At 39.6% G+C, this 27,277-nt stretch overlaps 3 protein-coding genes and 1 non-coding gene across 12 annotated transcripts; 3 read left to right on the forward strand and 1 right to left on the reverse strand.

Annotated features, from left to right (window-relative positions):
* Positions 1-358: 358 nt before the first annotated feature.
* Positions 359-7,653, forward strand: LOC109644803 (proton-coupled zinc antiporter SLC30A1). The gene is made up of 6 exons (XM_020110253.2): positions 359-513; positions 1,742-2,365; positions 4,419-4,715; positions 5,444-5,700; positions 6,180-6,367; positions 7,151-7,653. The coding sequence occupies exons 1-6, from the start codon at positions 414-416 to the stop codon at positions 7,434-7,436; spliced, it is 1,752 nt and encodes a 583-aa protein (XP_019965812.2). The 5' UTR covers positions 359-413; the 3' UTR covers positions 7,437-7,653.
* A 1,124-nt stretch (positions 7,654-8,777) lies between these two features.
* Positions 8,778-8,864, forward strand: trnastop-uca (transfer RNA opal suppressor (anticodon UCA)). The gene has a single exon. It is a non-coding gene; the product is annotated as a tRNA-Sec (tRNA).
* A 677-nt stretch (positions 8,865-9,541) lies between these two features.
* On the forward strand, positions 9,542-12,548 carry mrpl28 (mitochondrial ribosomal protein L28). 4 transcript variants are annotated; one of them, XM_069534924.1, is made up of 6 exons: positions 9,542-9,690; positions 10,338-10,648; positions 11,243-11,395; positions 11,482-11,616; positions 11,710-11,796; positions 12,103-12,548. In XM_069534924.1, exons 2-6 carry the CDS (start codon positions 10,364-10,366, stop codon positions 12,196-12,198), a joined length of 756 nt encoding a protein of 251 aa, XP_069391025.1. In that variant the 5' UTR covers positions 9,542-9,690; positions 10,338-10,363; the 3' UTR covers positions 12,199-12,548. The 4 variants fall into 4 exon arrangements, with proteins under 4 accessions (XP_069391025.1, XP_069391023.1, XP_069391026.1 ...); XM_069534922.1 differs by having other exon boundaries at positions 9,556-9,690; positions 11,707-11,796; XM_069534925.1 differs by having other exon boundaries at positions 9,621-9,827.
* A 3,172-nt stretch (positions 12,549-15,720) lies between these two features.
* relb (v-rel avian reticuloendotheliosis viral oncogene homolog B) lies at positions 15,721-26,899 on the reverse strand. Of its 6 annotated transcripts, none has more exons than XM_069534915.1 (11): positions 26,535-26,899; positions 26,324-26,344; positions 24,340-24,521; positions 21,330-21,632; positions 19,810-19,976; positions 19,607-19,698; positions 19,361-19,492; positions 19,133-19,237; positions 18,129-18,344; positions 17,895-17,966; positions 15,721-17,697 (listed from the first exon to the last, which is right to left on the reverse strand). In XM_069534915.1, the coding sequence occupies exons 1-11, from the start codon at positions 26,566-26,568 to the stop codon at positions 17,282-17,284; spliced, it is 1,740 nt and encodes a 579-aa protein (XP_069391016.1). In that variant the 5' UTR covers positions 26,569-26,899; the 3' UTR covers positions 15,721-17,281. The 6 variants fall into 6 exon arrangements, with proteins under 6 accessions (XP_069391016.1, XP_069391018.1, XP_069391017.1 ...); XM_069534917.1 differs by having other exon boundaries at positions 24,340-25,008; positions 25,187-26,344; positions 26,535-26,794; XM_069534916.1 differs by lacking the exon at positions 26,324-26,344 and having other exon boundaries at positions 26,535-26,758.
* Between the last annotated feature and the right edge of the window lie 378 nt (positions 26,900-27,277).

A 27,277-nucleotide genomic window follows, 5' to 3' on the forward strand; every position in this document is an offset into this window, starting at 1 on the left:
TAAATATTACTAGAGTATTTAACTGTGAACAGATCAAACTTGATGGTGGGCTTTTCTCCTAAGGTGCAATTGGAAATGTCTTTCATACAGTTTGGATCGACTGTGAACTCACAGCTTGGGGTTTCTAACCAGGTAGAGCAGTGGAGGCTTTGAGGGTTAATAAAGCTGAGAGGGTCTCACGTTATGATGTAATCCTTACAACACAATGGGGATTTAATTAGTGCAAATTAGCTTCACTCAATCTGCAGAGTGTACGGAGGGTGGGTGGGCTGTGTGATCCTCCGGTGAAGGCTCTCATCGTGGAGCCTAGGGGGGAATGCAAACAGGGATAACTGAGGAGAGGATGTCTCCACCCACCCCCTCTCCAGCTCACATGACTCCGATTAGAGCAGAGGAGGAGTGTGGTGGGAGAGATGGAGAACAAGGTGACATTTTTCAGATTTCGCCGCACAGATCACATCCAAGGGCCTCACTTGCTTTTGATTTCTGGCCGAGGGTCGTCCACTCTCCTGGGTAACTACACTTTAGGAAAGGAAATGTAGACTGTCTACATTTGTTGAAATAGTTTGTTGTGTGTTACATGTACTTGCTGTTTTTTATCCTGACTTACACTCAGCAGGGGGGAAGAGGTATTGAGATTTTTTTTAAATATTATTCATATAAAAGTACTAAATTATTTGCATCAAAATATACTAAAAGTCCCAGTGTGTAAGATTTAGGTGAAAGGGATCTACTGGCAGCAATTGAATATAAAATAATCCTAGTGATATTTTCACTAATATGTTTCATCTAAATTGTATAAATTGTAGTTTGCTTTACCCTAGAATGAACCCTTTATATTCACATCTGGAGCCGGTCCTCTCTACACAGGCCACCATGTTTTTACAGCAGCCCAGACTGGACAAACTAAACACCTTTAGAGTTTTTAAATCAACTGAGGTCTACCACAGGAAGGACAGTGTGAAGTGAAGGGTATTTATCTGCAACATGCAACTTCACCACTAGATGTTAATGAATTCTACACACTGAACCTTTAAAGTACCAAAAGTACTCATTCAGCAGAATTATTTGTTTTTAGAATAATGTCTCATCCTCTGCTCTAATAATTGTAAATTTGGAATCTTAAATTAATCAGTGGTGGAAATTCATCAATTTTTAATTACATTTTACATTGTGAAAAGTAATTTGCTGAACTGAGCCAATACATTCAGTTTAAATTGATTTAAATTATTTTTCTCTGCGACTAGTTCAATTTGCATTTTTAAAGTTTTGTACTGCCTCCCTAAAGTATATATACAGTGGCTATAGTGTCAGCATTGACATTGTTCATACAAATTTACTGTTTACTGTGTGTACCCTACTGTTTGTGTTAAATCATGTGGTGCTGGGCTCCTGTGACCGATACTAATTTTGATAATAATTAAATATTTAAAAAACATTGAAGATTTTCTTCATATAGAATAGTACAGCATAAACACAGTTTAAAAAGGACATACGTTTGTGAAAGGAATCCCTTAAATTTAATTAGTAATTGGTGTTGGTGCACTTATGTTGAACTATCCAAAATAACAGAAACCATCTTTGAGAAAAATTAGTTTGACATCAACTGTTTTTTTGGCCCATGTCCCATCCATTAACATGGAGGAGGTGGATTTGTGGTGGCAAACAACATGCTTTGGCTTCACTCTTGTCAGGTCGTCCATCTTCATTTAAAGTACATTCGATGGTCTTATACTCTCAGTTGCAGGTATGAGGACACTCCACTGGTGCATGCTGGGAGTTGCCATCCTGCTGCTGGTGATCGAGGTTGTCATCAGTCAGCTTTGCAAGTCCATTATCACCCTGGTGGACGCTTTCCACACGTTCTTCATCCTCATGCGCATGGTTCTTCATCCTCCAACTGCTCCCTCCTCTGTGGACTCCACGGTGTCTCCACAGGCCTCCTCCTCCTCGGAAACACCTTCTCCCACCCTGCCTGCAGAAGCATTCACTTTATCTCTAAGTAGCACCTGTAGGGCATCCAACGCCACTGCTCAGCCTAACCATGAAGCAGCCCTACAGTTTGACTCCAATCAATCCGTTTCGCCCACAATCTCTCCTCCAGCTCTCGACTGCAGGGTCTCCTTCGCCGACAGCAGGTTCCAGACTGTGGGGGTTTTCCTGTCCAGTCTCCTCCTGGCTTTACTGAGTATCGCTTACTCACTGAAAATCCTCAGTTTTTCCCTTGATCCTCATCCAGTACAGAACCACCTGCTGGTTGCTGTGGTCGCAGCTCTCAGTCTGCTCTATAAGATCCTGGTGCTCAGTGTGAACTGGGGTAAGCTGAAGGAGGAGTGGGCCGGAGCCTCCAGGCACCCAGAGAAAGGTAACATCACTTACAGATTATCACATCCTGCTACACAAGCATGCAGTACGTTGATATGTTGCATAAGTTGTAATTGAATAGCTTTATTTATGAATCTCACTAATTAATACATTTTAACTCATTTATTTAATTCACACAATAGCAATAAGTGTGAAACCTTGCTAGGTATTATAGGTTGAGGCCTTAAACCAGAGGTGGAACTTTTTTCTATCAAGGGCCATTTTAATTTTCACAACATCCATCGAGTGCCATATTAAATTATTGTTTTTTATTAACTGATTCTGATTCACAAATTCTCGATTCATCGATTTGATTCAACATCTATTCAAGATCTATTAAAGATATGTTATTGTACAATAGCAATTTTGCTTGGACATGTGTAACTGTGCAAGAAAACCTCTGACTTGGTGCATTAGAATTATTAAGGTAGGCCTGACACCATAAAACATTTTGTTGGAAGATATATTGTCCCAGAAATGAGTGTGATAAATGATTTGACATCATATTATTGTCATCATATTTATTTACATACCACGGATATAATGTTTTATAGCATAATCATGCACATACAACCTTTCAAAGAGCAATGAACTTAACTCTTTAGAATATTCAGTTTACATTTGAATTAGATTTAAAATATATTAAAATATCAAAACAAATAAAAGAAACCAAACACAACGACAACATTAAATAAAATGGACTCTCTGGCACTGTTAACAAAAAATGCTCTTGAATAAATGTAACAATCTGATTAAACATGAATGAGGTGCTTATGATTTACATGAGCTTTTAGCTTTGTATTGTTGTGACTTATTGTATGGTCAGAGTGAGATGCCTTGCAGTTTCTACAGACTTTCTCCGCCTGGCCTCCTTGTACAAAGTCCGTAGAAATCCAGGATTAGTCAATGTGTGAACACAGCATGGGATCTGGATTCAATGTGAGCGAGTTGGGGTTTGATGATGCTTCTAATGCACGAGAGACGCAAGAATGAAAAAACTAAAAGCAAACAAATATCTCCTGATGAAAAAAACACACCGACGAAGATGTCAAGAGAGTTTGTGGTGATAAGTGCTGACGACCCTTATAAGGCATAGACTGTATAATCAGATAGACGACATGTCTCTACTTACCCCCACTATCCAAATAATGAAGCCAAAACATCTTGGATACAACAGTATACAAAACTACATTTTACAGAGTAGCAATTGGGGGATGGAACCATGGAAGCACTTTTCTACCGATGACACACACTTAACCAATCATCAGTCAGTCTTAGCTGTCAATCGTGACCTTTCACTCCGTTTGATAGCATCAAAAATATAATTAAAAACAAAAATTAAAAAATTACTGCATGAAAATGAAAGAGTACTTTTTAATTTGGTCCATGTCCCATCCACAAACATAAGAGGCAAGATTTATGATTTATATTGCAGCCAGTGGTGTAGTGCAGGGTAGACGCAGGTATACTTCTTTCAAATTGCATAGTATATACCTACTTCTTAATCCACCAAGGACAGCCACACCCACCTTGCCCTGCCTCTGATTGGATAGTTAGGATAAGTGGTGGCACACACTGTCTGTTGCAAATCAACTGATCCATGTGAGAGTTTACTAAAGTACTGGCCCATAGACCGCATAGATGACTCAAAATGCATCATGTAGTTGCATCACCTTGAAGTCTGTTGACCAGTATTGATGCAAAATCTGCATCTGCATCAGGAATTCAGTGACAATATGTCAATTTCTGGGTGAACTAAATAAGCAACAGTTGTCTCACACGTCACTGTTCATAGCACACAACGTTTAGCCTCTGCTGAGGACTGAGACGCTTTGGTTCCACTTTAGGAATCTGAACATGTGATAGTCGAAATATGATCAGTCTAATGAGAGATATCCTGAATTGTTTATGTGTGATTTCACTGACAGGTTGAATCACTGTGGAGTTTCTAGTCAGTGTGAAGGCTTTTCTTTGAAGCAGCTTCGAACTGTGTATCCAGCTGCAAAGAGCATCAAACATGTTTGTTTTACATTCCTCTTGTTTGATTCCCACAGTCTTGGCTGCAGAAGAATCCAAAGGCCTGGCCATGCCGGGGCCAGTCCTGGATGACATTAGCAAAGTCCATTCTGCTGCGGACGACTCGCTCTGCAATGGGGCACTTGTCCTCTGTAACCCAGGAGCCTCCAGCATCCCTGAAGCAGACTCTAAAACCCCACAGCCAGAAGTCCATCTGCATGCAGCAGCTCCACCGGACCAGAGTGGTTCTGCAGATCTGACGGCATGCAAGGTTGAGAGTCATTCAAAAGACATCACAGATACTTCTCAAGACAATAACAGCATGGGACATCCTGGTAAGAGTAGCTTCTTGACATCTTAGAATCCCATATTGAAAAAGACGAACGTGAATAAATGACCTCTGAATGCATTTGTGACCAGATATGTTGTAATTACTCCTATATATTATATTTTAATATTGGTAATCTCACATTTTAAAGCTGTGGAAGAGGAGACATTTGTGTTTGGATTATTTCGCTCTCTGATGTTTTAACTTTCAATGATTAACTGTTACTCAAAATAAATACAAAGCCATCTTCAGACACAAACTCCAGAAAATTTGGGTCTGGACATTTTCCAGAGACCAGCATCGGCCCTTTTTTCCAGAAACCTCTCATAACTCACCTTCTTTCCTAGTTGATGTCTGCGTCAGTGTCTTGCACTTGTGTTCATTTTCATCCTGAGATTTTTGTATTCTTTTTTTCACAATTGTAATTTACACGCCCACTTGCTCGCTGCAGATTTTTCTGGACTGCTGGATTCTCACACACATTTTTCTGGTAGGAAAAGTTCCAGAAAATAAGTGGAGCAACTGATACAGACATTTGTGTTCACACACACAGCCCCTCTGGAAATGTTCAGGAAAATGTCTTGACTTCAGTGCATTTCTGAAAGCAGCTTGAAAGCGAAAATAGTTTACGTTCAAGAGGAAACCAGGAATTCACCATAAACATAAAAATAGGTAGTCAGGTGATAGCTTAAAGGTTGGGTATTTATTTGTTATCACGTCTTTGTTCCCTTTTAGACGTTCCAGTCTGCAGGTCATCACATCACCCTGAGAGTCCCGCACCGAGCGGCCAGCGGCCGATCTGCCTGCTGTCTCTCCTCCTGGTCGTTCAGGGCCTTTTCTCTTCCCTCCTGTCTCTGATCGAAAGCGTGGTGATGCTGCTGTTCGGCCCACAGTGCCTGCACGGCTCTGGAGCCTGCAGCCTCCTGCCTTACCTGGATCCTGTTCTGTCTCTGCTGGCTGTGAGCATGCTGATCGCCACAGCTATGCCCCAGGTCAGGCTCTGTGTTTGTGTCATAGCATTGAGTTCAAATGATGTTGAAGCTCCTGTCCAGAACAAGTCAGCAGTTAACCCACAAATTATAAGCAGCCTAGAAAGTTCCAGTTGTGGAATATTTGAAAAAGGCTTCAGAAGGCAGCGCCCAATTTACTAACTAATTATGAAATACATAATTACACAATCAGTTTTACTTACTTAGTACTTTGTTATTGCAGGGTTTTAATACTATTATCAATGTTTACAAAAAGTTGGCAATTAACAGTGTTGATATTTATTTGTATTGTCCTCTCTTTTCAAAATTGTGATATATTTGCAAGTGTGAGAAGTTTATAAAGACACAGTCACCTCATATTACATGACTGCTCTTTGCACATATCAACAGCGTTTATAAGGCCTGTGGCGTTTAAAGCAGCAGGTAGAATAAGACTCAACCATCATGGCTTTGTATACTTCACTGAGCCATCTCTCCTCCAGGTGCACAGGTACGGGCTGCTGCTGCTGCAGGCCACACCTCCACACCTTTGTGTGTCTGATCTTGGAGAAAGGATTGCAGGCGTCCATGGAGTGCAGGCTGTGCACGACCTCCATGTCTGGCAGTTAACAGAATCATTCACAGTGGCCTCTGTCCATGTGCGGTGCCATGCTTGGTTTCCAGCACACAGGTGAACAGGAAAAGTTTTACAATCAATATATGTTTTAGATTTTTGAGATTTCAAAAGAAGTTTTATTAAAGGGAAGTGGACTGGTTGTAGAAATTAGAAGATACATTAAAGCTATTGTGACTGTCTGTTGGCTGTTGGAGCAGGTTTTTTTCTAGAAGCCCCTAAAGCAAAGTGGGGGCAACTGTCATTTTGGACTTACCTGCTGCGGTCTGTCCTGTATTGTACCAATCTTAGAGCTTTTCACTGGGTATTTGATTTGACCGAGGTTTTCTCTACATCATCATGTTGTCACCACACTGACCAAAAAATGGTTCAAAGTTCAAACTATCTTCATTTTGAAATGACATATGTTTCTTGTCATTAATAGACACTTGATCATTTGAACAAAGAATCACTTTCTTGTTATTTCCGCCCCTAGCCTGCAGCCTGGCCTGTGGAAAGGCCTGTTCTAAGAAAATGTGCTGTGATCACATGTAATCAAGAAAAACAACAAAGTCACCACAGCATGTTCAGTTGGTTTATTGCGATGAAAAATGTGTAAGAAGACATCGTGGTCTTTAAGCTGTAAAATGTGCATTGGTGTTTTTTATCAAGTTATAGAGAAACATCATCGTCCATCAGTCCTTTATAATGTGTGACCATTTATCCTGTGCATCGTCATAGCTGGCCGCAGCTCCCACTGGGTGACAGTTGAAGTGAACCCTAGAACCCATTCATTTTGTAGCTTTTGGGGAGATCACTGACGTTGTATTGGTTAACACAGAATCCCTCGACTTTTTCCAGGTGTGCTGATCTGATGTTGGCCGTCACTAAGGTGCTGCAGAGTGTGGGAGTGAGCTGCTGCACCGTGCAGCCAGAGTTTACTTCATGCTCTTCAGGCAGTGCAGGGAGCGTCCCCTCTCTACCTCCGCCCCTGGCCTGCAGCCTGGCCTGTGGAAAGGCCTGTTCTAAGAAAATGTGCTGCACTCTCCTGGAAGAGGACACCAGCAGCAGGCTGGCGCCAACAGCTGGAGGAACAACGGAAGAGCCTCAGACACTCCTCATAGAGAACACCTTCAACTTGAATTAGTTTCAACCACAGAGAGAGCTAAAAAAAACAGTTAAAAAACATTAAAAATGTGTTCATTAAAAAAGTGTTATGTTGGTTTTATTACATTAACATGGTGCTACACCAAAGATTTATATCATGTCAAGAGAAATTGTGTTAAAATAGAGAATTATGTTCCTTTATTTGTAACTTGAATGTTTGTTTTCTCTTGTACTGAAATAAAATGAATGATCCTTAAGTGTTTCTTTTGATTATAAAACCATAGAAATGTTTTTGAACACACAAAGCAAAACTGAAACGTCATCGCAAAAAGGGATGCATATGGATGTTATTCAATACTCTACACAGCCAGTTATTTTAATGATGATATTTTACATACAGAACATATGAAGCTTTATGAACTATGATGTAATCTAATTTATCGATAATTTATCAAATTATAGCAGAAATTATGAGTCACTTTCATTTTTGTCCAATTCAACAGAAAATGTAAAACTACATTTAGAACTTATTAGTTAAGTGATTTGTTTCATGTAAAAAACATTTCACATTTAAGAACTTTTTTCACACAGCTTCTCAAAAGGGAGACGTTGCTTCGCTTCCTCGTTTTGAATTATAACAAACTGAATAACTTTGAGGTTTTGAATATGAATTTCACCAAAAATAAAGAAAGAAAACATTTACAGTTATGTGTGATGTTTTACAAACTAATCAATCAATGAAAGGAGAAGATATTAGCCAGATGAATTCACAACGAAATATTAGTTTCAAATAATTAAGAATTGTCACTCAATCCCTACACCTGCATCACATTAATGCAGAGTAATGATCTTATTTTAGTGAGAACTTTTACCATTCAAAGTTTAATGCATTTATCTGATCACCTTTTACATTTCTAGGTAGTAACATTTTCATTTTTACAGTGTGGAATTAGCACTTCCACTGTTGATGTAGATAGTACCTGCACCACTGACTGTAAACCAAAACATAATAATCAATCAGTGTGAACTATAAACTGCATTTATAATACTAAACCATGCAACCATGGAAACATGTTTGATTGTAATCTGACTGTATCTCCTACCTAAGATGAAGCGACCAGGCTCCTCCTGTTTTTTCCCCACACAGCCAATCACACAGCATCTGCTTTGAATAAAACTGCACAGCCTGAAATGTCTGTGCTTGACTTGTGTTTATTTGACAAACTAATTCTTTCAGACTAACCGGCTCGTGGACAAACAATGTGTAAACCATCTTTATATGACACATGCAAACTTGCAGTGGTCACCGTGTTTGACACCGTAGGTAAGACTAATGTTGCTTTTCCTACGTTCTTATAGTTGTGGTGAAGTATTGAGAAGTGCCCGGATGAGCCTCGGTGGTCCGGGGTGCAGGCTTCAAACCTGTAGCTGCTTAGCGGCAGAGTGGTTCAATTCCACCCTTCGGGCGACGCGTTCCTCACGTTCCACTTCGTTTCTGTTGATTTCATTCAGACTCACTTTCTTATTTTAACGATTCATATGAAGATTCAACTACAGGAGGACTCCACTTCCTGTGTACGCTGCCTTACCCTTTCACAATAAAACATCCATCGTCACATTCAATTGAATGAGAATTCCTTCCCAGTAAAATCAGGCTGGATATGTATAACTGCATGATTCTGATGAAATGAGCTGTTTTCTGATGATATTGGGATGAATAATGGAACAATCCATAATTCTAAACATGTTGTCTGTTACCAAGCTACGTCTCTTCTTTTCTGTAAATTTTTCTTCTTCTACTGGGACAAAAAGTAAAAAAAATATTTTTATCGTTGAGTGTTTGCTGATTATATACATATTTATATTATCAAGATGTAATTTTCGATAGTTTTCAACAGGTTATCAAAGTGAAAAGAGACAGGAAATAAAGAAATAAAAAACTGAAATCTTTAATAATATCCAAAGACGAGAACAAGACACTGTGTTGTATGTGCTGATTTTATATATACATTTAAAATCAGATTGTAGTTATTGAAAACAAATGTTAAATACATACTATTTGTCCGACCTGCGAGTCTACATCCGGCAATCCCGGAAGTACAAGAAAAGCATGATTGACAATAACGTGAGCCAATCAACTGCAAGATTATCCGGTCTCACATCCAATCACGTCCCTCGTCGTTGAAGGCGTGCCCACCACTGAGCACCGGAACACTCGTGTTGTGTCCTTGTGTGATAACGAGGATTAAAAACGTGTTTTGTGTTTAGTGTATGTTTCTGTTTCTCATCACCGGGTAAGACAGACTTTCTAAATGATCCCCTGATGTTGTATCAGACTCGTAGAGACATTGTTTAGTTAAATAGACTCAGTCACATCTGTGTTGGTGGCCTGTGCCCGTTAGCATCTTGCTAACATGAAAGTCGCTGTCCTGTGAGTTTCTTTGAATTAATATTATAAATACTATTAATACCAAGCAACCACCAGACAGAGACTAATAGTCTGCAGCTAAATGGTTTATTTCAAAGTTGTGCTACAATAAAGTCAGAAGACAGGTTTCACAAATACTGATAAATCTCATATTCATATACAAATATCAATCTTTGCAAGTAAAATAGTGCACATTTGAAAAGTGTACTTTTTTTCGTTATCTTAGATAGTGAGCAGAAATAATGCTTGACATATGAGCTTGTTAAAATGAGAATTATCTCCAGTCTATGAAGTTTGGTAAAGTAAACAAAGGTCTTAATTAAGTTGTCATGATTGTTGCCTGCTTTTCCATTAACAGACAGTGTTTTGAATTTATTTAAAATTGATCCAGAGCAAAATTTTGGTCTGTATTTTCGTTTTTTGCCACGCCAAATTTGGCCAGCACCTAATTACAGTTTACGACAGCTACTAATTGACTATATGTTTCATTCTCATCCTTCTTGTGTCTTCCAGGTTTTTATTTTAAAAGAGAGCCCGTCATGCCTCTCCATAAATACCCTCCCAAAATCTGGGAGGTTCTGAAAATGAAGCAGGGCATCTATGCTCGTCTCCCTAAACACTACCTGAAGTCTCTGGAGAAGAAAGAGCCCACCCCTGTCCACTGGAGACCGCTGGGAGTTCAGTACCGAGCCAACCCAGTCACTGGGCAGAAGGAACGGGTGCAGGACGTCCCGATCCCCATCTACTACCCCCCACAATCCCAGGACGGCCTGTGGGGAGGAGAGGGCTGGATAAGTGGTTTCAGATACGCAAACAATGACAAAGTGAGATTTTATGCTTTTCCTTGTCATTTATAATATTTCACTGAATTTCTGACTGCTGGTGTTAAATTATATTATAATATATCCCTTTCTTTTCCTGTTTTCATACTATTTATAAATGATTACTCAACTAATAAAGTAAATACTCAGTGGTCTATCAGCATTAAAAATAATTGCTTATCCTAATTTTAAGTGGAATAATATTTTTTGGATATTTGAACGATTTTGACTTTGTACATCGTAATATGTTTCAATTTAGGTTAGTTAAATGCTACTTATATTTCCAAAGAAATATGTTCTCTGAATTAATCGTTATTCATTTTTGTAAATATCCAAACCATCACTGAATCCAAACCACCACACTATTTTGTGTTATTATTTACATGCACATTGACACAATATTGCAGAGAAAAATCACATTATGCTGTTATGTATCTTTTACCATCAGAATAGAGTTAACAGTGTGATATCAAACATTTTGAGTTCTCATCTCAGCCTTTACCTAACGGTGCACAAAGCTTCAATTATTTGAAACATGTAGCTGCAGTATTAAACCATCACACTGAATTAACTTCTCTCAATCATCTCTTCCTGTAGATGTCCAATCGTCTGAAGAAAACCTGGAAACCACAGATGTTGAAAAGAGAGTTTTACAGCGAAATCCTGGATCACAAATTCACCATCACCGTCACACCCCGCACTCTAAACCTCATGGATGCTGCCTATGGCTTTGACTTTTATATTCTCAAAGTAAGCGAACGGTACCGCTGAATAAAAGAATAAGTCATATTTTTTGTCGAGCTTTTTGTGTGACTCTTATGTCTATCTCCTTTTAGACACCAATGGAAGACCTGAACTCCAAACTGGGAATGGACCTGAAGAGAGCAATGTTGCTTCGCCTGGCACGCAGAAACACAGAGCTTTACCCCAATGACCCTGTCAAAAGAGAGAAGGTTTACAGTAAATACAAGGTCAGTCAGATGTGTTTTAATCCACTGGTTTGTGGTTTATGGCACAGAAGTAATAATTAACGTTTACTTTCTTATGTATTTCTGTCTAAGCAGCAGTTTGAGATGCCAGAGGATGAGGCTGAGTGGGTGGGTCTGAGTCTGGAGGAGGCTGTGGAGAAACAGAGGCAGCTGGATCACAAGGTAACAAAGTCTTCAAACATGCATGCCTCATCTCAGCCTCTAGAAACAAAGCAGCTGTTGCAGTTCACAAGATTTATGTTTAAAAAGTAGAGTGCAAATATCGCTCATTATAGATCAGAGACATACAGTGTTTTTGACTTGTCTGGCTGTCTTTTCTCCTTGATAAATTAGGTCATTTTTTATTCCACCGTAACGAAACCACAGACCACTAAAAATGCTGAAAAAAAGCTGAACTGCCAAAATTTTTCTAAATAACATTTTCATTCTCTGTTCTGACCCCATTTTGTCGTGACTCTTGTCCTCAAGGAGCCAGAGCCTCTTTTTAAGGCCTGTGTGGACGAGCTGGTGGAGAAGCTGCGTCTCCAACATCTCTCAGAGCCACACGTCATAGAGAAGAAGTGACGACCGCAACCGTCTGATCAGGACAGAAGCAGCTTTTCAGAGTGAAACAATTAAGCAGGTTGCACTGTCAAGCTTCACGAGATGGTAGCAGGATTTTGAGTCGCATGGATTCTCCCTGGAGAACTTCCTACAGTTTTCATTTTGGAGCAACTCAAAGGATGCAGCCACCTTGGACTAAAGCTTATTTATTGTTTCAGTTCTCCTTTTCCACTTGCATTTAAGACCCATAAGTGAGACATTCAGGAATTAAGAGAACAGCCACAATCATTGTAAATACTCCCAGACCAGCTGAGGTAAAAAGCCTGGTATGGTATATGGAAAAAATAAATATAATCACAGTTTTCTTAAAACTTCTTTCTGCTCCTCTGTTCTCCAATAATTGTTTGAACACTTGACTGATTATATTATTATTACCTGAGGTCCGATGTAACTAAAACTATAGTTGGATATTTTGGTTTAATTGAAGTTTGCAAGGAAGATGGGGCAAGCAGCACATAAGCTTAGCTTAGCATAGAGACAGGTAAGAGAGAAACAAAGCTCACCTGTTCATCCAGCGCTGATGGAAATCCCCTGGATAATGTGTTATTTAACAGACAAATATTTTAACGAATATGTTGACACATCAGCAATAATGATATAATATATACAGTATGCAAATATGTCAATGACAAAAGTATTTTAATGCATATGCATCTAACAGTACTTTTACAATACCACATTGTGAATAGTACAAGCTGAAAATGTTTTAGCACCTTAGTGAGGCTTTGAGGCAATTCATATTTCTGTTATTTGCACCAGATGGCGCTAAAGTGCTTAATATGAAAAGATGCTTGTTTTGTATTTAAGGGATATGATGGAGTCAACTGTGTTTACATTAAAATCAAGTTAGAACAAAATACCTTAAAATGAATCAGACACAAATATTAAGCCACAAGAAGCCATGTGTTAACTTCCAAATGGCTGTTGAATGTGTTACAACCTTTGAAAATAATGTTAATTTTGCCTGTTATACATGATGAATAGAACAACAATTAAAACAAACCAATGGAATAAAATCATACTGGGGCCCTAATGCAGCAAAGATTCTCATATTGTGTTGGAGTCAGTGAAAAGTGGCAGGAAAGAAATAGAAAAGAGACGTTTCTTGCCTGGTTTCACTTTCATTACTTCCTATCTGATCACTGTCAGTTGTATTGGTGTTTTTGACATTGCGGTTACAGAATGCTATTCTGGTTCACTGTGGAGTCCTGCACGGCCGGGGACTCCCGTGGGTGGTGTAATTCACCACAGAGGAGAAATGATACCTGGCAACTGTGAAAAGAACATTTCACACCTTTCACAGATTAAACCACTGGTTGGAATTACCCTTTATATCGTCCACATATTCCATGTTGTTCAAATTCAAAAAACTAGTCTTTTGGTGATTTTTCTCCTGTTTTGGCAAAAGAACATTTGACAACCTCACTTCTCTGAACTCAATGAGGCTTCATGATAATCAGGCTAAATTTTAAAGTAAGATCAGGTCATGAAGATAAGATACGAAAAGGTAGGGTAAGATATGATATGAAACGATAAGACAAGATACCATTTGATATGACAAGATACGATAACATAAGCCTTTATAAGTCCCACAATGGGGGCACCTTGTGCAGCAAAGATGGCAGTCAGTAAAAATAATAATAAACATATAAAAAATAAATTAAAAAAAACACAAGGAAATATAAATACAAAGTTCAAGGAGATGGTATGAAATCTGATTCATTTATGTGAAATTTCCATCCACCACTGTGACCAGTGTGTGAGCTTTGTTTGTCACATTTCAAATTTATTTGCCAACAACGTGATGGTGATTTCAGGGAAACCTGCCAGCTCAGCTGCTCTCTTCTCCCACACATCTTTTCTGTGTGTGTGTGTGTGCGTGTGTGTAAAGTTTAAGGGCCTTGGAAAGCAGCCCAGTGCGGACTTTCCCACTAATAGTATGAGCCATCTGTGTTGAGGTCAAACAACAGGGATGGGCGGAGGCAGAAAAGGGAACACCTGCTCTGTTCAACACAGACATACAAATATAATTACAGCTACCTTTGTTTACTGCATAGTAAGAATTAAAACATGTGACAAGCACTTGAGGACTAGTCAGTGGATTTTCCCCTCATTAATCTACAATTTAACATAATAGTTTATTGATTATAGTTAGTATTAATAACAGTGGTGGGGTGTAACAACATACATTTACTTTGTTACTGCACTGAAGTACATTTTCCATGTATCTATACTTTACTGCAGTAGATTTTTTTTCAGGGTACTTTCTCCTTTTATCCACTCAGCATATCTGAGTTTTTCTATTTGTTATTATATCTGTAATTTCTACTCCACTATATTTTGAAATGCATACATGAGTCAGTGATCTCTTTTACATGCCTTGTTAAAACAAACTTTTAACAGGGAGTTCGTCCTGATTTTACCTACATTTGAATTATAATTTATTGAATTTTACTTTTAAAAATTGATTTGAAATAATTGTCTGTATTTTTGGAGTTCTTTTAAATGAATACTGTCTTTTAATATTTGTGATTCCTTAATTTTAGCTGTGCTCTTTTTTATTTTCCTGCCTTTGTTAAGCACTTTTTAACTTATAGTTTTTCTGAAGTTATTATTATTATAGTAGACTGTTGCATTTAGGAATATGCTACATTCAGTAAGTACTTTAACTTTTACTACTGTAAGTATATATAAAGTCAATAACTTACTTACTCAAATAGAACATTTAAAGAGGCACTTTTACTTTCACTTGAATATATTTTTTGTCTATTTATTTGTACTTTTACCTAAAGGGATCAGTGGGTAAGATTTCAGTGACCATGCTTTCATGTTTGGAAGAGTAGAGGGAGGTGAGGGGTATTCAGCTGCAACATGCAACTTCACCACTAGATGTCACTAAATTCCACACCATGAACCTTTAACCTTTTCTATAATATGCCCATTTTGCTTATTTGGAAGAAGGTGAAGGAAACATGAGCCATTTTAAAATTAACGTTTGTGGTGCTAATTTTCCAATATGTCACAATCTGTTAAATGAAACATTGTAAACTCAGCTTTACAAATTTCCCAAATCATTTGGCCTCAACAAAGAAAGGGTGATTCAGCAGAAACCTCACTATGAAAAGAGGAAATTAGATTTTTTTTTCAGTCTGGATTAGTGTCAAATGTGACAGAAACTATTCTGAAAATAAAATCCATATCCCAAGTTAAGATGCTGTGACTGAGCAGACCAAGGTTTCCAATAACCATAAACAAAGGGCACTTCTCACCCTGAGTGTTTCTCCGGTGACACTGTTGACATTTAAATGTGAAAAGGACCAAACCTCCTCCTTCACATTGTTGTTGCCATGATTCATTATTTTTATATGTGAGCGTGCAGGTTAGGAATGTGTGTGGGTGTCCAGAGCAAGACAGGTCACATTCAAGAGCTTCTAAAAAAAAGAGCAGTCATCAGTTTCAGAGGAAGTAATGACAAAACAGAAATAACACGTTAACCTTTATTTTTTTCTTCGAGATATTTACAATGAAGTGCTACAGCGAGAGGGGGCAGAGATGGACACGCGACAAGGTGCGAGTGGAAATTTGAAATAGCATGAGAGTGAAACTGCAGAATAAGATAAAACAACACAGACAGAACTATGGAAACAAGAACTGGTTTCTAGCATTTTTTTTAGGAGGATTAAATCTGTAACAAACACAAGAATATTGTGAGAGAACTTGAGACTTGTTGTTAGAAAAAGTACTTTTTCACAATCAGCTTTTCCTTACCTGGAACACTGTACCCATAGAATTAAGAAACATCACAACTTTCAACTCATTTTCAAATTCTGTAAAACAATGGTGACTGAATACTCAGATAAGTCATCATCTGGAATAGTCTTGTTATCGAGAATTGTGTATATATATATGTGTGTGTGTGTGTTTGCAAGTATGTTGTTTGTAACCTCCTGGGGAATTCAGATAATAAAAAAGTATCTAGCTCTGGTACATATGAACCATTGTGCTCTTATTAATTAATGCACACTGTCCGTTTCAAATAAATAAAAGTTTTTTAAAATTTTTTATAAAAGTACAGTTAAAATAAAAATCCTTTCAAACATCATGTAAGACGTTGGCTTGTGTTTGAGTAAACAAAACTGATCCCTGATTTTTAAGAGGGAAGTTTGTTAGTTTTCTTTTTCAGCTCCACTTGTACTGTGAGAATACCTTACGTCAGTGGTTGCAGCATTTATGGACAAATATTCAACAATGTTAAGCTGCTCCTGATGATTAAAGCCTTGACCAGCAAGGCTCTCATGGAACGATTAAGATGAAGGGGGAGATTGAGTTCAAACTAAATTACTCTACAGACACATAACAGAGTGCAAGCAGCTACAGCAAGTGAGGCATTGTGCTACGTCTTGGATTTGGACCACATGACCACCCTTTTCTGGCTCTAAATCACAGGCTGTTTATAAAGATGGACAACGTGACGTCTTGATCACCATTTGGCGGCTGGCTGCTGTAGTCATAAACCCGCCCCCTCCATAGTTAGTGGATGGGACATCTGAAAAGCCAAAGTGCACGTAGTAGTAAGCCATCCAAAGCAAAACACTAGTGTGGGTGGAAATCACTTTGATTTGAAAACGCTATAGTCTGAAACCATAATAATTTGGTTGTAGTCTGACTTTTGACCCAGGATGTTGTTACCGTGGCTCCATCCCCAAATCACTACTGAGCAAGATGGCAGCATTCGTGTATGGGATATTTCAGCTTAATTTCTGGGATGAAGTGGAGATGCGTCGTCCATCTTTATTTACAGTCTATTCTCTAAATTCGAAAGGTTAAAAAAGTAGGTTTTCATTTTGAGAGGTGCATCTAACTTAATTTCTTGCAGAGTTATGTCTTCATTAAAGAGCTTTATAGGTGCTGATTTGAACAGAGCCTAGCTAAGCTAACTGTGTACCTCTACACTTGGCATGAAAGAGAATCAGCACATTTGCCCAAAAAGAAATATTCCTTTAAAGGGCACAGAATACGTTGATGGCGCTACATGGTCCCAGCCTCATAGCGCCTCTTCTTTCTTCACCTGAACCGCGCTAGCGATGCCGTCCTGTGGCTCTGACTGCAGACTCTGGTTCTCATTGACCAGCATGTTGAACTGCAGGTCACTGTACTGGGAAAAGTCCTGAGTGTACGAGCCAAAGTTCTGGTTAAAGTTCACGTCCATGTTGGGAAATGTGGAGCTTCCGTCAGGCTCTTCCTCAATGTCAAACATGTCCCATAACGCAGGTATTTCTAGCAACTGATTAAGCAAGACTGCCTCATCGGTGCAGTTGTTTGAGTCCTGGGGCACGTTATAACACCCTGCCCCGACAGCAGAGGCCGCAGGCTGGCCGCTGGTCAAAGGCCACTTGTCTGGAGGCATTGCGGTGTGAGGCTGTGGGAAGTGGAAGGGCTGCTCTGCTGCAGGTGCACACTCTGTTGCAGAAGAGGAAACGGATTGTGTTACAGAGAAAATAAATACCTGTGAGAAATACAAGCAACTGGCAGTTATGAGGTAGAGAGACATGGGATTCTTGTTATTTGAATCCTGATATTATGTAAATCTTCTGCTCAAAAAAGGTTTATTTAATCACCTTTCTGAATTAAATTTCAGAAGAAAAGAAAGAACTCACCTGTTAAACACGGCTTCTCTCTGAAATTGATGTCTGGCTTTATTCTGCACTTCCTCTTCACTTCATATGGATCTGAAATGGAATGGAACAGTTTGGAGACTTTATATAAACTCCAGCTTGTGTTTGCATTGGGTTCATAACATTTACATTAAAGCCTTTTAGCTGACACTGCAAGTAAGAGCGTAGAAGAATTCCAAAGAACAGACACGTCAGTGTTTTTCACCCCTGACTGACCTGGGTTGGGTGGCAGGTACATAAAGGTCACTGACTCGCTCTCCATCTGGTCTGAGATGCGACGCAGTGCGACGCTGACCTCCACCTCCTCCGTGAGGTTCTGGTCCTGGTACGGTGGCGTCTTGAACACGATAGCAATCTGCCGGTGCACGTCTGTTTGGGCGAACTCCCCATTCGCCTTCCACGAACCTCGCCGGAATATGATCTCGATGTCATCTGTGGATCAGTGACCACGCGTAAAGTCACATTCATTTCGTCATCATTTTTCCAGTAAAACTAGAATTACCGCTCTATCCAGTGCAGTTCAAGTCTACATACATTTTTTTCCAGACTCATATAAGGTCACATGACCTGTGATCTTGGACTCTAAAATTAAATCAATAAATCTTTGAGTCCACTTGACAACTAGTCAAAACCTAAAGACATTTCCAAAAGGTGGACTTGAGATTTCATGTTCAAAAGGCCAAAAACATTGTTGTGTGAAGCCAATGTGCCCTTGACTTTTGATCGCCCAAATATAATTAGTTATTCTGCGAGTCTAAGCAGATGTTTGTTCTAAAGTTGTTACTGAGATATTGCATTCAACACAAAAAAGGTGTTGACCTTTGGCCACCACAATCACTTCATCCTTGAGTCAAACTCAATGTTTGATCCAAATTATCTCCTGCCAGCACAGCAACACAAAAAGGCATTACGTTTTCCAAATTATCTTTTTTTAAATTATCTAATCTAGTCTGTCATAGTCAGTATTTTATAATTATCATATGATTTTGTATGTAATTTGAGCATATTTTGACTGAGAGATTAATACTAATGATCCAGGTCTCTGACATTCTGGGAAATATAAATATAATTTACTACCTTTACATATCAAATCCATTTATCTCTCCAAGAGATGGTTTCTAGGCCTGAGGAAGAGCATGTCTAATGTACTCTGCTGTGTGAGACTCATTCTGTTCCCCAGAACCGATAGAGAACACAAATAAAAATTAAATTCCTCTCACCTTTCTGCACTTTGTCACACAACATGTAGATCTCGGTCTTTCCCGTGCAGGAGCCTCTGTACTGGTTCAAACAAGTGATCTTCAACTGGGATGTAGTCGTGGCCTCTGTAAAAGGAAATATTAAAAAAATTATAAAAGATGCAGCAATGCCTGTGATTCAGGAAAAAGAATTTTTGTTCTGCTGGTCAAACTGGGGTGAATAAGTGTTTGTGTTTGGCGATGTCTCACTCTTGTCATAAATTGTAGTTGACACCACAGGGCTGAGACTGTCCTTCCCGCCATCCTCCCACTCGAGCTCGCACTGGAAACACAAACGCACAGCGTTCATGTCCAGGTCTTCAATGCCCTTTGTGTGGCCAGCTGGGGAAGGAGAAGACGAGAGAGACAGATCAGAGGAGTCACAGTGCATTTTACCACTGAGGCTAAAAAAGAAACTGTTTGTGGTCTCAGACTTGAGTGTGAAATCCCACTCACTTTGAAAGGGGTCGATATTTTGGCTTCTTCTTTTCTGAAGTGAAGTGTCAAGTTCTTTCCTCCTCACACACTGGATGCCAAGGTTGGCAAAGCTGCATAAAATGTAAACACATTGTGTCAGGACATTGTATCTGCTGCGATGTGCAATTTATGGCTAAGACACAGAATGTAAAGAGAAAAATAAACAAGAGATGGATGTTCACCTGTGACGCCGGTTGCTGTGAGGGTTGAACGAGACCTCACAGATCCCTGAACCAGTCGGGCAGTCTTTACCCACAAGGCAGTGGGGATGAGGCCGGTGAGGGAGGTCTTTCGTCACCAAGGAAACAGTGACTGTGACCCTCTTTATGTATTCAATGGGACCCTGGATCTGAAAGAGGGAACAAGACGGGAAAATAAAAGGGAGAAAGTATAAAGAAACATTTTTTTTAAACTCAAAAGTGAGTGTGGTTCCGACAAATCTTTTTATATGATATTTGGGTTTCTCGCAATATTAAAGAAAAAGATAAAAAAATCTGGGATCTGGCCCCTGATCCAGATCCAAACCAGCATTTTATGATTTCTTCTATGGGTCGTGCCCCACCACTCCACAAAATTTTAAGGAAATTTTAATGTACTGTTTGCGTAGTCCTGCTAACGAACAAAAGCAGACGAAAATGTAACCTCCTTGGCCGAGGTGAGAACCAAACAGCATTTCACCTTCGCACACAAAAAATGCTGAGTGTTGCAGCACGTTAGGAATAAAGATAATTATACACAAGAGAGACGGAGAGCATTCAAATTCAGAAAAGTGAGAAACTTCAACATCTTGAAGCAGAAGTTTCCAGAGGAGGAGTGGATTGAAACTCATTGCAGTCCAGAGTAAGGATGCATGTGATAACTTTACTCATTGTTAAACAATCCCCCAATTATCTCCTTAATTAATTGTTTTGTCTATAATATTACCAAAGATTGTGGGAAAAATAAATCACAATTTTTCGAACCAATGTGGGTGAAACCCAAAAATACTTTACCGTCACTTATGGCGGAAAAGAGCAGAAATTCTCACACTTTTGCTGACAAATTTGCTTTGAAAATTAGAGTACATCTTTTCAAAGCCCTTCCAGTATTTAGTAATATCTGTATTTGTACAGATGAAATGTTCTCACATTTTTTAGGTTCCCCTTTTCTTCTCCTGTGTGACCTATTTGGAAACTATCCTGTGTATCCTGTAGATAATAACCACTTCCTGTGTGTTTTTTTTCAAATATGGGCACCAGTGTCTGTGGTAACAATTTCATCAAGTCAAATAAAATGGGAAGATGGCAGTCATGCAAAGAGAAAAAAATTTAGCTGCCACATAACCCCACATATCCATCTTAAGTCAGTGAATTTCAAATTCACTAATTTCCAAACTTTTGGCCGTTAAAACCCCCACACAATGTCTGAGGGGATAAATGTGTAGGGGGGTTTGTAAGTGTGCTGGCAGAGTTTAAACCGCCAGTGGTTGACCACACTTCAGGTTGGATTTGTGGGGACTTTCTAATTGACTTCAACAACCCACATCTCTTCAGCTCCACCCAGCTCCACTGTCTGCACAGGGGCTATGAGTGTTCACACCTAAACAACCCAACTGTGGGTGAAACCTGCCTCTCCCTCAGAGCTGGTGAATCCCCTTCAAGTCCAAAAACCAAAACCACATTTAACGTGGCATATAGAGAGATGGACTCGACAGTGTCTGTACCTCAATCGCAGGCTGAGTCTTGTTGGTGTCGGTGCTGGACACCCCCAGGATGCTGCCGGCGGAGCGTCCTTCACACTCGTACCGAAACCTCATGCCTCTGTCCTTGGGCTCCTCCACCACCACCAGCCTGGGCTTCTCCAGAATCCGGTCCAGCATGTCGGTGTCGTCCCGGTTCTTAGAGGAAATGCCTTGACATGAGCGAGAGGAGCCGGCTGGAGAGGTGACGGCCCGCGAAGGAGGAGCTGACGCCATCTCACTGGGATTGTTGAGCCGCAGGAGGGATGGAGAGAAGGTGCAGGTCGGCTGAGGAAACAAAAACAAAAACACAACTTTATTCCCATTGAGCACAAACAGATAAAGTCAAATAATATTCAATCAGACACCAGATAATACAGAACAAACGGTTAAGACAAAGAATATACCCAATTTAGAAGAGGGTCATTCACCACAGAGATACTGAGATCTTCAATTCTGCCAGGAACATCACACTCATCAGTTTGATTTAGAAAAGGTGAAGTTGATGTGCGATGTACAAATTGTTTGAAGCTACAACAATTAATCGTTTAATCAACAGAAACATTGTAGGCAACTATTTTGGTAATTAATTCATTGTTTCAGTAATTCTTAAAGTAAAAATAGTGAAAGAAAAGTAAAATATATTTGCAGGTTTTAGCATCTAATGAAGTAAGATTTCCTGCTTTTCTTTTTCTTTAACTTAATATATGGTGGGTTTGGGATTATTTGGACTTTTGATTTCCTTTTTCCTAATAGCAGTATCAGCATTGGCCACCAAAAATCCATATCTGTCTGAATCTAGTTCAACCAAAGTGACTTCAGTCTTTTAAACATCTCTTTGAGGTCTAAACAATGATCCTATACTCCATAAACTTTCTTCTTTACTCTCCCATTAATCATCTCACAACTCCTCAGATTTGTCCGGTGACCCTTCGGAGGGCCCCGGCCCATAGGCTGGAAACCGGTGACCTACCAAACTACATATGAAGTAGTTAAAACCAGCTACAACTGTAAAGAGGTGCATACATAAGTGAGCAAGAATTTTGACTTTGACTTTTGACTTTTGCTGACAATATTGACGATATTATGACTGAGTACCTCCTAGAGGCTTCCCCACAGATATAGAAAATGTACAATCAGAGAAAACAGATCAGTCACAGAACATTTTTTTAAGTCTTCAACAGAGAAGCAGATGTTTGTCGTCCATCGTATCAGATGAGAGTGTAGGAGAAGCTTTCTGCAGTAAAGCAGCACAACTGAGTTTATCCTTCATACATGTGCTTTGTATCTGAGCATAGCATAAACCATGTGCTCTTTGGCCTTTCAGTTACACCACAGGTTATTTTCCATACCCACACAAACTTTTACTTTCTCTCTCTGCAAATTCTCTCCATCACTAGTCACACATTCCTGCCCTGTAGGGCTTCTAGAGGCCTTAAAATAAAACAAGTTTTCATCTGTTCTAGCAGTGGTTTAACAAAGGATAAGAGATCAAACCTGCAGGGAACAAAGAAGTAAAGAAGCTGACTCCTCTCACACCCATGCAGCAGGAAAGCCAGGCCGGGGGCTCATTAAAGCGCTGCTGCAGAGATCTGGATGATGCGTCTGCATGAGATCATGTTTCACTGTTTCCTGTCAGGCCACAGATGTATTCGTTGCTTTGTTAGCGTGATAGTCTGGACATACCTGTTCTCCTTCAAAACACGGAAGCTAAACAAAAGCCTGGCAAACTGACCCAGCGAACAGGAAACAGGGAGAGAGAACCTGACGTAGATCGACCAATAGGAGGAGAAGAGTGGTGCGAAGAATGCGACCTCTAACCCCCAGTGGGTTTGGCGAGTATACAGAGAGGACGGCAAACTGAAAGTAGGAGTCAGATTACAGTTCTTCCATGTCGTCCCAGCCACTCCTGCTCGTTCTTCTTCGCCCTCAGCCTCCTCCCACAGAACATGCTGGGGAGGCGTGGTTACTTCTCACAATGACTCATAACTTTAAAACTAACAGTTCCCAATAACGTATCAGTGACACAGATACTGATCATTTTCTGGTAAAGCGTTAATTTCTCTGAGTGAATTGCATGTGTTTGTACCCGTGTGTGAAGGCAACAGTTACAGATACTCATCAGATTACAACACCTCTGACCTCCCTCATGTCTGGAAACCACGTGCTTTACAGTCAGAGCCTGAGCTGCCTGAACACTGCTCTGCACAACAACAACAGACCCAACCATCTGTGGGCTGCACATGCACCACTCTGCAGATGATTTTGATCATTCTGAAAACCTCTTTACAAAACCAGGAATCCAAACAGAAGCTTCCTCTGAGTGTAATGTTGTTACGTTTTTAGCAGCAACCTTAAGAACAATAAAGAAGAATATAACTGACTTAAACAGTGATTTACAGACACAGATCAATTAATAGAAATGTTCCTTCTTCTGGACTTGCATATAAGCCGACACTGACAGTTGATATTTGAGAAAATTCCCGGAATCCAAATTTTAAAATGACCTGTGTAATTTATTCTTGAGCCAAAAGCTAAAATAAGCAACACTTTAACAGTTAATTTCAAATAATCATTTTGAAAAGGAACCATTCTGTACAATTAGAATGCAGTTTAATATCTTTAACATAATCAGTGACAACTAACCACAATTATGTATCAAGTGCATAAAATATATATAGTATATAAAAAGTATCATCACACGACCTGGACAAGAAGCATAAGTGGATGGATGGATGAATGATTATAGATTTCTAAAAGTACTTTCCACAACCTGCAGACACTGTATTAAACAGTGTCTTGTGTTTTACCTACACTGGACACTACTGTCTTCTTTAAACACCACCCACACCTGAATGAAACCTACGTGTCGGGTGTTGCAACTGCCAACCATGAGCAAACCACCAACTGAGGTTGAAACCAGACGAGTCGAGACACAACCACACACTGCCACTCTTCAGAACACAGCCAAGCATGACTTTTTGTACCCACTTACCGGGTGTGCAGTGCCTCTGGCCACTAGCACCGGCTGTGACGCCAGCGAGGAGCTCTGTCGGTGCACCCTGAGGTGCTGGCTGCGCGGCACCTGGGGGAGGAGGTCGGCGGGAGGGGGACAAGGTCGAGGGAGGCTGACGGCCGACTGCTCACCATCCTGTTTGATGATTTCATCAATGAGCTCTATTGGAAAATAAATATTGTTGACGAATGGTTAGAATCTCAGATGGAAAAAAAACAAGGTATATTCACACTGACTGAGAAGTGTTATTCAAATACAGATTTCATGACTGATGATGAAAATTACTGCAAACACACATGTAACTCTAGTTTACATAAAAACAAATCTATGTTATTATTAAGGTTTGGCTAAACATCTAGTTATATAATGACAGGTAATCCATAATTTCTTAATAATTTCCTGGAAAATTCCAAAATAGAACCATGTTGGTTCTACTGTTTTTTTTTAACCATTTCATATGAACTTTCCCAGGAAACTTTTCAGGAAATCATTTGTAAACAAACTAGGATTCATGGACTGGTGAAATAAAGTGTAAAACCATCATAACAGACAAGACTGAGTTTTTATAGGATTACTACAGGTGGATTAATGGGACAAACTCAAGTATTTGCTTTTTAATCTTTTGTGTTGAGTATTATCTTTCTTAAACTATGCCCGACACCAAAAAGTACCAATACAGCTCTGTTATAATACTCTATTAAAAGAAGTGTTGCAAACTGCATTTAAAATCTATGTTAAAGCGTTTGTCCTGAAGTTTTTTAATTTTATTCTTCTAGTTTAGTGCATTGGTTCCCAAGCTTGGGGTCAGGCCCCACCAATGGGTCACCAGTTTATTCAGAGTAGTCATCAAACAGTTAAAGTTCTAAAACAAATGTATGTTCATTAATTTGTCATTTTCTCTAATCTTTGATTACACTGTTACATTTTCTTAAGTTGTTGATATGGATCCATTTCCTTCTGATATGTGTAGTAGACATGTGGAGTGGCTTAAAATGGAAACACTCATACAACTCCATTTACACAAGCACTGAAAATGTTGTACTGTAAATCGAGTAGGTGTACCTGATGAGTCCACCAGGGAAAGTTAAACAGTAAACAAAGTCTTGTTGCCATGGTCCCACACATTTAAATTCACCTGGCAGTCTAAATGGAGCTTTTTATTCAAGTGTGACCGACACTTCCTGCTGCAGTAGTCATGTAGTCAAGTAATCACAACAGAAACCAGAAGTGTATTAAGAAATAATTATTAATATAAATAATCCCCAATACGTAAGTTATCTTTTAAGAACATGTGGGGAATATGGAGTACTTTTTGTTATTCTCATACTAAACATGAATGTAATGAAATATGTCTGAGTAGTGCTGGGCAATACAACAATAATAATTGCATAATGATTTTATCAACAGCAATATAACACATTTCAATATCTGTTGCTTACACATTGTGTCAGCACAGTGAGGAGGAATAACACATCATTGATGTACCTCATACTTATAAGTGTTTGTCATTCTCTGTTAATCAACAAGAGTTTAAAACCACAACACCTTCAGTCAGGAGCAGAAATCTGTCTTTAAACGTATAGAAGAAATAATAATGTGACATTTATCATGAAACTGTTGGATATCGACTGATATGAAAATGTTTATCTTGATATAATATTTTATATAGGTCTTTAACTTGAACTGCAATCATAATAAATACAACCTGCCAACAAAGATGATTGGGTTTCTGACATTTTATAGGTTCACACTGATGATAACCCATTCAATTCAACTGTAATGAATGATTAATGTGATTTTAGCTTTAAATGCAAGAATGAAAAGAATTTTTGAAGCTGCTGTGTTTTGTATTTTGTAGTTTTGTAGCTGTTGTGTTACGAAGCAGGAACATAGCGATGTTCACTTCTCCTTGCCGGAGGCCTCACACACGAGGACTCTAACAAATACAAGAGGGTCGACTCACCGAAGTCTGACAGGCCTCGGTCTGCAGGACAAACACAGAAAACAAACAGTCAGTGAACACAACACGTGAATGTTGGCGCAGCACGGAGGGAGAGAAGGAGCCGGGGAGGGGAGCTCTGATCCCGGGGAATGGGTGTTGGCCCCTCCGACACATCACATGCCCGAGGATGATGTCACCTCTCTCACACACGCACAAACACATGAACACTAACCAGAGGAAGCAGTGAAGATGTCCATGTCTTTCATCGCATGTGATCGGTCCTTCAAAAAACATCAACTCAGCCGTCGTGTTCGTTGACTTTCTTCCCACAAATCTTCGCCTCTCTTCGGGTAGATCCTCTGCTCTCGTCCCCTCTGCTCGGGTAAAGTCTACTCGGAGGAGACAGCCGCTCTGGATGATCGCAGCCGCCTGCGACTCTGTGTGAAACTTGAAAACACGTCCTGGATGATGATGTCTGATCAGTGCTTCACTGGAGCATTTCCGCAGCAGGCCCGGCTGTGATTGGCTGGTTCAGGATGTGGAAATCCCCTCGACGTCACCACGTCACCTCTCTGACGGGAACCCCCCCAACCCGGTACCTGTCTTCAGCTTCATCAGGACACGTGTAGTTTTTTTTACTCATTTGAATATTCAACAGCTTCATCTCTAATAACAACAGGACCCACAAAATGAAAATGATTTTCTAAGCCAAACAACCATTTGTTTTTTTAAACTCAGGTTCACTGAATATGGCGAAAATCAGCATCTATTTAAATGAGCCTCCATCCAAAACAACTACTGCACATGTCAGTTTTTTTTTCCAGCTATAGAGCAATGAGGGATTTCTCCTGGTTGCATCATGTCACCGTCCTGCTGCGACTCCTGTTTCATTACTGAGAGTGAAGTGGGAATTGCTGGTTTTATGATTAACTGAAGATCTGAATCTGTACCAACAACCTTCCTGCACGATTTTGT

This window comes from Paralichthys olivaceus, chromosome 11, assembly GCF_024713975.1.
Source record: "Paralichthys olivaceus isolate ysfri-2021 chromosome 11, ASM2471397v2, whole genome shotgun sequence".
Lineage (NCBI taxonomy): Eukaryota > Metazoa > Chordata > Actinopteri > Pleuronectiformes > Paralichthyidae > Paralichthys > Paralichthys olivaceus.

Bases quoted from the DNA above. Each gene is read 5' to 3' on its own strand.
- relb (XM_069534915.1), bottom strand. From the start codon at position 26,568: ATGAAAGACATGGACATCTTCACTGCTTCCTCTG. The intron at 19,977-21,329 runs GTACAGACACTG...TCCCTCTTTCAG, and splicing joins AGACTCAGCCTGCGATTGAG to ATCCAGGGTCCCATTGAATA. The intron at 19,493-19,606 runs GTGAGTGGGATT...CTCCTTCCCCAG, and splicing joins AAATATCGACCCCTTTCAAA to CTGGCCACACAAAGGGCATT.
- mrpl28 (XM_069534922.1), top strand. From the start codon at position 10,364: ATGCCTCTCCATAAATACCCTCCCAAAATCTGGGAGGTTCTGAAAATG. The intron at 10,649-11,242 runs GTGAGATTTTAT...CTCTTCCTGTAG, and splicing joins GATACGCAAACAATGACAAA to ATGTCCAATCGTCTGAAGAA. The intron at 11,396-11,481 runs GTAAGCGAACGG...ATCTCCTTTTAG, and splicing joins TTGACTTTTATATTCTCAAA to ACACCAATGGAAGACCTGAA.
- LOC109644803 (XM_020110253.2), top strand. From the start codon at position 414: ATGGAGAACAAGGTGACATTTTTCAGATTTCGCCGCACAGATCACATC. The intron at 514-1,741 runs GTAACTACACTT...TTATACTCTCAG, and splicing joins AGGGTCGTCCACTCTCCTGG to TTGCAGGTATGAGGACACTC. The intron at 5,701-6,179 runs GTCAGGCTCTGT...TCTCTCCTCCAG, and splicing joins TCGCCACAGCTATGCCCCAG to GTGCACAGGTACGGGCTGCT.